This window comes from Daphnia carinata, chromosome 8 (genome assembly GCF_022539665.2).
Source record: "Daphnia carinata strain CSIRO-1 chromosome 8, CSIRO_AGI_Dcar_HiC_V3, whole genome shotgun sequence".
NCBI classification, from domain to species: domain Eukaryota; kingdom Metazoa; phylum Arthropoda; class Branchiopoda; order Diplostraca; family Daphniidae; genus Daphnia; species Daphnia carinata.
In genome coordinates this window covers 3873689-3885107 of record NC_081338.1, presented here as the reverse complement: position 1 = coordinate 3885107, position 11419 = coordinate 3873689, and the positions used below count along the sequence as shown (strand labels likewise).

The 11419-nt window shown below is 38.6% G+C and overlaps 1 protein-coding gene across 1 annotated transcript; it reads right to left on the bottom strand.

Moving 5' to 3' along the window:
• Positions 1-7016: 7016 nt before the first annotated feature.
• Positions 7017-11367, bottom strand: LOC130703609 (uncharacterized). Its single transcript, XM_057525037.2, has 11 exons — positions 11175-11367; positions 10341-11117; positions 10097-10238; positions 9787-10046; positions 9647-9728; positions 9430-9589; positions 9019-9370; positions 8797-8964; positions 8403-8735; positions 7776-8333; positions 7017-7716 (listed from the first exon to the last, which is right to left on the bottom strand). The coding sequence occupies exons 1-11, from the start codon at positions 11256-11258 to the stop codon at positions 7042-7044; spliced, it is 3591 nt and encodes a 1196-aa protein (XP_057381020.1). The 5' UTR covers positions 11259-11367; the 3' UTR covers positions 7017-7041.
• Between the last annotated feature and the right edge of the window lie 52 nt (positions 11368-11419).

Below are 11419 nucleotides of genomic sequence, written 5' to 3'. Positions count from 1 at the left end.
CAAAAAAAAAAGCTGAAACTTATTGGCCAGTAAGGCAACGCCATCTGTAGCCAATCGGGAACCCTTAAATCGTTTCTAAATGTCAATTCAATCGACTTTTAGAGAGGAAGAAAAAAAAAAAATAATAAAGGCAGTAACAAATGAGCAAAACAAATGAATTGGAAAAAGAATGAAAATACATTTTTGGCCCCCCTGTTTTTTTCTTCACCCTCCCACACACTTATACTGATAAGCTGTCCTCTTTTCTTCTCCCTTTTTAGATAGTCATACACGAGGAATTAAAGAATTTTGAATGACTTTATCAAACACACTCCATAGATGTGCGTTGGTGGCGGCCTGAAAATGAGAAAGGGCATGTGTGGTATGCATGAAAAAACTCTTAAAATAAAAGAAAGGAGATTTTACTCAGGTAGGTATTATATTCCAGACAGCTAAAGAGTCCGTGTCGACCTTGGGGGAGGGAACGGGGGCGCCAGGTAGGAATCAATCAAATAGAAGAGTCTCTCGGGGGTGGTGGTGGATCTCAGGTGAGAGACAACGATGGCGACAAAAATGTATGCATATAAAGCAACAAGTAGCCCCAACAGCGAGGTCAGACGAGTTCAAACAAGGTCAGACACGTTTTCTTTCTAGACTAAAAGATATTCCCTTACTCTCCAATAAATGGCGGCCATGAAATGAGACACGAAGCAATTTTTTTCGCTTCTAGTCCCTCCCCAATTTTTCTGTACTCGTGTCATCATCTTTAATTGAGGAGAAAGGGAACGATACAATTTCAGAGGAGGGGTGGGCAGGAAAAAGGTGGCCATGTTTTCCATTTGGAAGGTTTTTGACAAAACGACAGCTTTGATTTTTTTTTTCTTCAACGCTAATTTGTTCTCGTGGCACAGGAATTAGCATATTTTTTTTCAGCTCAATTGGCCGAATTTCCTTCTTTTCAAAAATATGCAAAATGCGCCATTTGTTTACAAAGGTTTCAGCATCTTGTGTCATTGGAAAAAAATATGAGGTCACAATTAAAATGTATGGATTCATTCGAGTTTCCCCTCTTTTGATTTAAATCCTACACAGAGGGATTAATCTACGTAACATTACCAAGGTTAAAGAAGTTTCGATTTAGACCACCAGGGCAAGATACTCACACATGTGTCATTCTTCTCTCCATCCAATCAAAAGTATCGAATGAGCTATTCTAAATCCGATGGACTGATGATCTTCTAAATAGATATTAAATCACCACAGTAATATAATCTAACACATGTATGGAACGAAATAATGTGAAACGTAATCTTCTTTTTTTTTTTCTTCTTTCTTTCTGTGCCTTCTTCGTTGCCGGGCATATTTATCGTATGAAAATGTAATATCTCACAGATACATGGAAAGAAGACAAGGGGTACAAGGCAAAAAGGTTATGAAGGTACACGATCGATCAAGTGGGGTGGGAAGCGGCGATGGATTGGAAACCTTTGAATGAAAAAAAAAAAAAGGCGTTCCAAATAGTACGTGATTTTCATCCGTCTACGGAAGCCGGACGCCATCCTCTTCATAAATATCTTATACAAGTTCATAGCCTCCCTAGTTCATGGAATTATTATAAAATCACGCTTCTTTTTACTAAGCAGAGTCACGCGAGTTTTCCCGATCCAATTCAGGTAGTAACTGAGATTTGACAAGGGGGGAAATAATCTTTTGAAGAGGAAGGAAGTGCCGTGGTGTCTAACCTTTACAACAGACATCGATCGTGACTATTTGATCTGTCGTCAGTGTGTCGAGGACCTCTCTGCCACTTCATGACCCATGAGTTACACACTTGAGATTACACCAAAGTGTCTCCTGTTTCGTCCCAAACGTCACGATTTTTTGCCCTGAAAATTCTTTTAAAAAAATGGAATTTCACGTTTTTACAGTAGCATCAATTTAAGAATTGCAGGAAAAAATGGTATTTATATCTATTCTGACGTTGAGTTGTGTAACACTTTGTTGTTGTAACGGATGGAGCGAAGTAATTGTCGCGCATGCGGAAACGATTACGAGCTTGTCTACTGTTACGTAACGCATGGAAAGGTCGAATTGGTATGTTACACTAAACAACGTTTTACGGCTTGGTTGACGCCTTTTCAACTCGAAGTAATGTCGACTGCAACAAGTTACCTTTTTATTTGGCTTTTGAACTTTCTCTTTAGTTTCAGAAATGGTGGTGAAGAAAATTGCAACGTTGCGTAACTCTATAGCGCAATTTTTGCAAGTGGAATTCGCTACGCAGCCAATGTTGTTTGCTTGTCAAATTCTTCGGCCAACCTAGATTAGATTTCGCGTAAGTATATATAAAAACCGCCCATGATATTCTTGAATTTGCCATCTCATCGTATTTCGAAATGTAATTTGATTTTCTTTTTTTAATACTTGTTCTCCTTTTTTTCCCATTTGCATTCCTATCAGCAGCGTGAATGCTTTCTATGCTGACCGGACGTGACAGCTATCCAAATTCATTCATCGATATCTATCACAAACCAACCAGACGGAGATCCCCTGACAAAGTATCTTTTTTTTTTAAATATATGCATAGAACGAATATAAAGAATTTTTGTACCTTTAAAAGCGTTCCTTTTTTTCCTGCCGAATTTGTCGTGACTTCCTGGTGAACTCTCGAATTGGAATTTTGTTTGACGGCTATTCAAATATTGAGCTGGTTTCTATTAACGTCTTCTTTGCTCGATGGCATTCTCTAATGGTGAACCGAGGGCAGATCCATTTTTCAAGATGGAAAAGACGTCATGCATTCGTGAACAAGATGCAATCTCTGAAAATGCTTCGCCCTATTTTTCCTGTTCGAGAGACAAACTTTTAATTATATGCAAAGATAAACGATCAATAATTTCACGGTTGATTCCACTCTAACCTTATTAATAATGTCTTCATTTCCCGAATGTTTCCAACAGCTAAAAGCGTGCCAAAAAAAGGTTGTCTCATTAGTCATTCGTTGTTGACATTTCATTACTCACGTCTAGTCTTCCATTAACTTTTCCATTATTTAAAGCTTTTGTGGCGTGGAGCAGTCAACAACAGCTGGAGTAGATTCCAATGTTGCAGCTGGACTGTTCTGCCCTGCGGATAAAATGAATTTTGTTTTTTAATGTTGGACGTATTATCGTCATCTATCGATCAACTGGACAACGAATCCAAAGCAAACTGACTTAAAATCCGTCTAAATCCTTCCGTTTTGACGGTGGGTTCCTTTATTCTTTCATAATGTAAACGTGACGTGTTCTGACCTGTGTACATAAATTTAGCTTTAAAAAAAAAATGACAAGAAGCCAAGTTCAACAACAACAAAAAAAAAAGGCAAGCCATTTTCCCTTATTAAAATGAGTCCGACTAGAGCTTATCAAATCCATAGCTTATGTGACACTTATAGTGCAGCACTAAAATTTCCCAAGTTCATACAGGTGCAATCGTATAAGGTATCCGTACACTTCGGTCCGTCTCTCTTGCCAATCCCTAAAAAGAAAATGTATCTTTTTTTTTTTCTTCAAAAAATGATTAGTTTCTAACCGTGAGTCAGGAAACGACGAAGCTTTCCCTCTACGACAGTAATAATTTAATCAAAATGAACAGCCATTGGAAGAATAGAGCCATGTAAATGGCCGCTAAAAGGATCACAGAGTTCGTCACATATTTTTTTTTAAATCTAAATTCTTGGGGTTTTCCATGAAATTTATCTAGAAAATTCTATAAATTAATCTGCAGGAAGTAAAGTCTTGAAGCTCTAGAGACCCTTTGAAAGTCTTATAATTTTTAAAACGATGAACAAAGGACTAGTTACAAATGGGGTTTTTACAACAACGCAGCAACATATTTTCACTTATTATTAATGTTAGTGTTGTAATCCCTTGTTTACGCCATGGTAAGATCATTTTTCATTACTTGGATCACCAGCTTGTGGCAACAGAACTCCACCAGTCAGCTTAATAACAATCTTGCCACGGCGTGCAAGAGTACAATAACACTGATAAGACAAGATCCTTACGAGGTGTTTAAATGGGAACATGTCGGCGTAACAGTGATCCGTCATTAGTAATTAACGACTGTCCAACAGAATTAAGAATGATAATTTTACGACTTGTTATGTGCAGAAGTTTACGTTACAGCAATTAAATGGTAATATTAAAAAAATTTCTTTAATCAACAGGTCGGGCTATAAATGCTAGAAGTTACTTATTGTGTTATTGCGCGTTCTGAGCTCAATTTTATTACGGACGTGCAAAATTTACTTAAAAGGTAAGAGCGGTTCGAGCGTACGTGATACGTATGGTACGAGAGGTCCATCTTTCATCTTTTGATGCAAGGTGACATATTTTGTAATAAGATGCTATCTACGTGTGATGAAAACAACAACCAACTTCACCAGCATGAAAAGACCAAAGAATGTCACAATGGAAGCAGATTGGTAGAAGTTTACTATGAATTTGATAATTTTAGCAGCCAGTATCTATCTTAAAAATAAACAGACAAAAAAAAAGAAGAAAGAGCAGAGGAATATAACAACCAGCAGAACTTGTTAAACTATGTTACCACAAAAGGCAGAAGTCAAACATGAATTAAAGTTTACCTCTGATATAAATGAAACTTATGTTACAAAATTAATGAAAAAGTTATGTTTACTGGAACAACTGTTTTGCCAATCGCATAAACAGCAGCTAACGTCGCTATGCAATTGGCAAAAAAAGCGTATGGATTTGCAAAGTACAAGCTGTTACGTCACTAGTGAAATACTAGAGGCTCCCTCCAATAAGGTTCCTTTCGCCAAATTTGTTTGAACTGTTGGCGGTAAAAAATTGTGTTACGAATTATCACAATTAAAGGAAATCTAGTTTAGTTTAAAGCTTTCATCTAACGGCTAAAATGGCTAAGAAGTTTTAAGTAAATATTTTTACGTATATCGCAGTAAAAAGGTTTATGTTTGGAGGAAGCCCTTGAAATTTCCGTAAAATACATAAGAAGGCCCTTAAAGGACAAGTCATGCCGCTACGTCTCAACACTTTAAAACGAGATGTTCGATACAAAGACTCACCGCTATTGAAGAACTGTTTCATGCGCCGGGTGAATTAAATGGACGAAATAGAATCCTGATGTTTTTTAATGCATTTTTTGTTCCCTGAAGCCATTTAGCGGACGTGGATGTTATCAGTTTAACTTATACAGCATAATCTAAAAAAAAAATTTACATGAAATAAAAAGTAAAACAAATGGAAATAATAGTATACTTTTCCAAGAAAGCCAGACTGCTGGCGCGCAGGTAGAGAGATTTGTCCTTTAAACAGCCAAGCAGTGTCACCTAGCGGTAATTTGATTCACTAATATCAATCACTTTATGCAACGATTCTAGGCCATCTAGCGTTCGCTCTACAACGATTCTACGCCATCTTGCAATTCTACGCCATCTTGCAATCACTTTATACAACGAATCAGGCCCATCTAGCATTCGTGCACCATACTTAGCAATATCTAGTGGTCCTTTTGTACATTTCTCTCTCGCCATCTAACGTCCGATTTACACACTTCTTTGACGCCATCTAGCGCTCCTTTTGTGTATTACTTCCGCTCCATGTAGCACTCGTTTTGGGTATCAGTTCACGCCAACTACCGCTACTTTGTATCCCACATTAACGTCCTTTGGGCTGTGTTCTAAGCACCATTCATTACTGCGATCTAGCGCTACACTTGGGCCATCAGCTTAAAAAAAAAAGCAGAAAAACTTTAAACGTAGCTCCGTTCGCTTTACTAACAGACTTACTTTGACGTTACGAATGTCATCCATTCTTGCATCAACATCATTCTTCGCGTTATATGTCTTGGGCTGCAATTTCCATGATAAACCAGTGCAGCTGCAAAATCATATCAATCGTAGAGAGCAATACATTGAGTTGCATATCAACTCTTCGACGTCGACCTCAATGCAGGAGTGCCATGGCAACTAATTTATGGGTTACCTCTGGCTGCCTTTGGTAGCTATTTGAATATTACTAGCTACCGATGGTACAAGAATAATGTCACGACTGGAGTTTTTGCCGTATACGTCCTTACCTCCTCCATAATATCCAGCCCGTTTCAGACGGAAAATCTATAAAATTTTACAGTGAGTATTACCCATATAGACTCTGTGATGATTTACAACTTAGTTTTGGGAGTCCTGTTGTGTCGTGTTGCACATAAGGATTTTTGAAAGACCGCAAGCGGTCACAAACAGATATCCGCTGCATTTCCAGCAAAAATGTTTCACGCTCCAACTTCTCCAAAATCCTCCTACAAACATAGTTCCGGGTAAGTCTATTTAGAATACCAAGCAACTTTCCATTGCAATCACAATAGCTAAAAAAAAAAAAATAATTAAAAGACTATTTAAGCTGGGAACTGGATACAGGTATCCACGAATGTAGCAACTTAATTACCATAGACGTTCCAAATACGACTAGATGTACCAGGAATACCTACTTGACACGTATTTACCAATTCCACCAAACTTTTTAATTATGTAATATAGCAGCAGTTGCAGTCACCCATCAACTTTTTCCAAGATGAATCAGTTTGACCCCAACGAGCACCCTCCTTTCACGATGTCGGGCGCGAATTCCGTAGCCTGAACGAAATGAAAACACATTTTCTTTTGGTTCGCAATTGTCCTGAACTCAATAGAATGGAAATTAATGCAGATGAAGGTATTTTTATCAATCTTTTTTACCTGTATGGCTATGTACTTTCGTCGTTGCAATGCAGGCAACATTCTGTTGCTTCCGTCTCGGAAAAAATTGCCCAAAACTTCATTAACTAAATATTTACATTTATAATTTGCGGCGCATTTACGTTATCTACAATCCCGCCCCATGTTCATATTAACTAGCACAGAACTCAAACGGGCCTTGACTAACCTTCAAAACAAAAACAAAAAAAAACAACTCATACATAATAACCCCAAATAAAAACAATAATTATCGAATGGGAAAAAAGCGGTGGCACTTTGGTGACATAAGTTTATAAGCCAAATCAAGAACATCGTTTCCTAACGAGTACCTGATAGTCAGCCTCCATGGCACGAAAACATGAATACTGCTGCAATAATTTGAGTGAACGTATTGGAGCACGAACCAAAATCTGTTCAACATCAGAAGCCATCCTACCAAGGGTACGAAAATCAAGAATTTGCCCAACGGGATAATTTGATTGATTTTCATGGCCCATAACTGCATCAATAAATGAGTGAGTAACTTGTGTCCACTGATTATGAGCTGTTACCAAAGCATCCAGATAATCAGGTGTGGTAGGGAGTAATATGTCTGACCAGGAGATGAGAACTCGTAGTATTACGAATGGTAGCAAGTTTAGCATGCATGTTGGGAGGATTTGCATCCATGGTAACTTGCTGTCCTCTCCTGTCCAATATGGCATTTTCCAAGCATTCAGCAAACCCGGATTCGAAGATATTTTCGGACAAATCCGTTCGATGAACCCAGGCCATTTGTCAGTATCTCCTTTTGTGCACCAGCTAACAGCAACCAGTGTCATCATCTGGCTAGCGAGAAAGTCCACTTCCGCTACGCCACTCCAGTTAATGGTTTCGTCATTGTCCAAGTCGTACGTTAAAGGATGAAAAACATCCAATGCCTTATCCAGAGATGCCCATGCATCCGTGACAAATTTGTTATCATGAATGCGATGAACCTGCATTACAAACGTTAAAGTTAGTACATCTCTTACTAATTGATCACATTACTGGAAACCTGGGTCGAAAAACGAAGACATGGTATGTCGGCGAAAGCGCCTTCCAGTGCGCGAAGCAGATGACTTGCTATATATTTTGGCAACCAAGCTGATCCAGAGGTCACAGTGTTTCGCCATTCGTTTTCAATCAAACTGGCAAGTGCTTTCAAAGACGTATCTTGGATGGGCTGATGTAAACTGCTTCTGCTGAGGAGATAAGGTGGCAGAGTACAAACAATACTCCACATAAGCTGATCGACGTCCTTTCCTTGCTCATGGCGAAGTTGTAACCAATAGTCGATGAGCCAGGCAGGTGATTCAGAAGAAGGTTGCTCATTAAACAAGAGATATTGTAGCAAAAGAAGAAGATCTTTTGCGCAGTCAGCATGGGCAACCGGGTTGTGAAGTATGCTCTTCATTATGGCATCGAGAATAAGAAGGGATAATTCCGTCGCAGGAACATCTTGGTATTCTGTTTTTAAAACAAAGTGTAAATATCCAGATCGCTCGGACCACGACAATACGTCTTTGTCCGCTACCACAGCCATCTCGAGCCGAAGCCACGTTCTTGCAGGTAACTAAACGAATAAAACGAATTTAGGACGGGCTAATTCTATGAAGGAACGTGGGGAAAGGGATGTTCTTACTTCTGCTTCTTTAAGAAGTTCCATGTCTTTGCTCAATCCCAAAAACTTTTGAAATTCACTAATCTTTGAGCTGTGCATTATTCTGCGACAGAGCCAAATGTACAGCGAAGACGCCACGCGTACGTTCGCCAGTTCTTTCCGAAGTTTTGCCGCCATCACGGTGTAGTAGAGTAATCGTAAATAAAAACCTATAGATTCTTTTCTATCCAAAATTAGTTGATCCTCTCTCATCAGTAGTTCGACAAAAGTTCCATTAAAGGATCGGTAATGAACAGGTAGGACAATATGACTATTGCGACAAAGTAGAAGGATAACGATGCCATAGCAACGGGCCTATTAAACATGAAAAATCAATTACTTGTCTACAAATAACTATTTCTTTGACAAAACTTACCATGTCGTTATCTTCAGTACAATTGTGAATAAATTCCCTCGTATGAAGATAAAGTGATTCGACAAATTTAGGGTACCGGCAAAAGAGCAGGAAGTATCGATTCATCCAATCAGGTTCACTGGGTGCAAAGCATGACGTTTGGATAGACTGTATCCAATGCTTCGCAATCTGTGAAAGGAGATATGTTTGAATTAATCCTGCCAAACGAAAAGGAAAGTTTACCTTGTAAGCCACTCCATTTCTTGTTGCGACTTCATCAGCATTAGGATTGAAGTCGATTACGGTTGTGCTGGAATCTGTGTGGGAAAGAAGTGATCCTAGGATACCGTCTAACTGTTCAATAAGTAGGGACTGCTGACGTTCATCTTTGCAACGAATAACGTGATTCATGAGAATCTCATAATTCGGTTTCTCGTCAGACATCTGCCAATCCATGGGTTCATTTTCTGGTATTTCTTTTTGTAATTGTTGACAAGCAGCACGGTAGGCTTCGTAATGAGGTCCAGGTAATTTGCCTGATTTCTTCAACTCTTCCACGAGCTCCTCTAGTGCATCCGGTGGGTTTGGTACTCGTCTATAAATAATTGACATTTTATTTGACATTTTGTGTGTTGGCAACTTAACATCGTCTACCTCGGTTTGAGTAGTATGGGTAGGAATTTATTGATAAAATACGGTTTACGAAATATGGCAGCCTCAATGACTGCGTTAGATATTCGCCCACTCTTTTCAAATGCAGCTATGGCGGTTGCCACTTCCTTAACCACAGTAGCATCTTCTTCAATAATTTGATCTAAATAATAATATTTTATTACAACGCTGGACATTTAATAGTATAGAGCCAATTTACCTGTCTGTTTTAATCTCAAATCTTCCAAGCGGGTCCGGACTAAAGCCGCGTAATCTGTCCAAAGTACCCGACAGTTTTCCATCTAATAAAACAGCAATCATAATTCACTTCAAAAACACAGACCTGCTCTAGAACTGTACCATAGGAATAAAAGGAGGGTTACTTCTATGGGCATAAAGAATCCATGATGGTTCGTGCCGAACAATGTTCGACAAAAATTTCAGCAAGAAGGCAAATTGCTTAGGCGTAGTTGACGATGATGTTATCGACGAAAACCAAGTGCCATAATGTGGGCTACTAGTGTGTTCTGCATTAATTTGCCTTGCAAGAAGAAAAGAGGCCAAAAGCAATTCCATCTGCAAATTCTCCAACGCTCGTTGCATCAAACTATTAATGAGAGCTAAGAAATACGTGAGATATTAAAAATGAGTTGATAGAAATGTGAGATACTTTTCAAGTGTTGATTTCCAGTAGGGTAACACACTTGGACGGCTGAAATTATGAGTAGCAAATTTTTCCAATTGATCTCGTATCGGTTTAGAATTTCATCAATTTTCTTGAGAACGTTTTCTACTTCCAGAGGAATCAAAAGCTAAGAAAAATTACGAAAATTAAAGCACAAAAGTTTCAAACAAAACATATTCCCACATATTTCATTAAAACATACAGAGTGAAGAATTATAACTACAGTTACCTGAGTAATTAAATTGGCAACATTTTTGGGGCTTTTAAAAAAAGTCCATTCATGTTGCGATTTGATGGCTGTTATGGGTTTTATCTCTGGTTTGTAGCTTATTATGAAGGACAGTTGCTCAAGATAGCATCTTCGGAGTGATGTGGGTTGACAGAACATAACTTGTTGAGAGTCAACCAGAAAATCAAAAGCATGAATTTCTTTTCCGGGAAACTCCCACAAGAAATCCCACATTCGTCTTGTTAAATCATTAAGCAATGACACTGCAATCTTAATAGTTTGGCCGCTGATGTTTCTTTGCAGATCGGCAGATAAGTCACCAAACCCAATGTGGATAATGATGGTCAATAGGTAATGTAATAGATCTGATTCCTCTGGGTTTGGTGGACTGCATGCCAATGCAAAGAGTGAATCAACCCATGCTGATAGCTTTTCAGAACACTCAGAACAACTTTGAAAGTAAAGGATTATGGAAACTACTCCAATTTTTTCCAATTTCACTATCACCTGAAATGGTGTGACGGCAGGTTGGTTGTTAACTACATCTTGGATTTTCTGACTGTGGATTTCTCCTTGACCAGCAAGCTTTGTTGTAATGGCATAAAAGAAATTGCCTTTAAGATCGAAATGCTTGCCAATCAAAGCATTGACACCCTGTATCACAAACTGTGTTGCATACAACTTGAAAGGAATTTTCAATTTTTCAGCATCTGCTCGAAGAATCGACATAATCAGTGCCACAGAATTATCGTCCGTTCCATCTTGATATTTGATAACCTAATGAAGCAAATGCCTGAACGAATTTTAAACCTTATGTATATGTCTGATGCGTACCTCTGTAGAGATTACTTGTTTGCTGAAAAAGGCACTAAATAAGCTATTGGCCTTTCTCTGTATTTCTAAGCCTGCCACGGCCATTGCAAACAGTGATAATAAGATAAGCTAGACGTTGAACGCAGCAATTATCTCTTTCCACGATGTTACTGGATTCCCTACCACGTTTTTGCTCATTTTCAATCAAACGGAAATTGGGCGCCAGGCAAACAGCTGATTCAGCGGCGTTGTCGGATCGGCAAAAT

What these genes read in the sequence shown, in the direction of transcription:
- LOC130703609 (XM_057525037.2), bottom strand. Translation starts at nt 11,258, where the DNA reads ATGGCCGTGGCAGGCTTAGAAATACAGAGAAAGGCCAATAGCTTATTT. An exon ending in CCCATACTACTCAAACCGAG is followed by an intron (nt 9,371 to 9,429) that starts GTAGACGATGTT and finishes AATTATTTATAG; the next exon opens with ACGAGTACCAAACCCACCGG. An exon ending in GAAATGGAGTGGCTTACAAG is followed by an intron (nt 8,965 to 9,018) that starts GTAAACTTTCCT and finishes CTCCTTTCACAG; the next exon opens with ATTGCGAAGCATTGGATACA.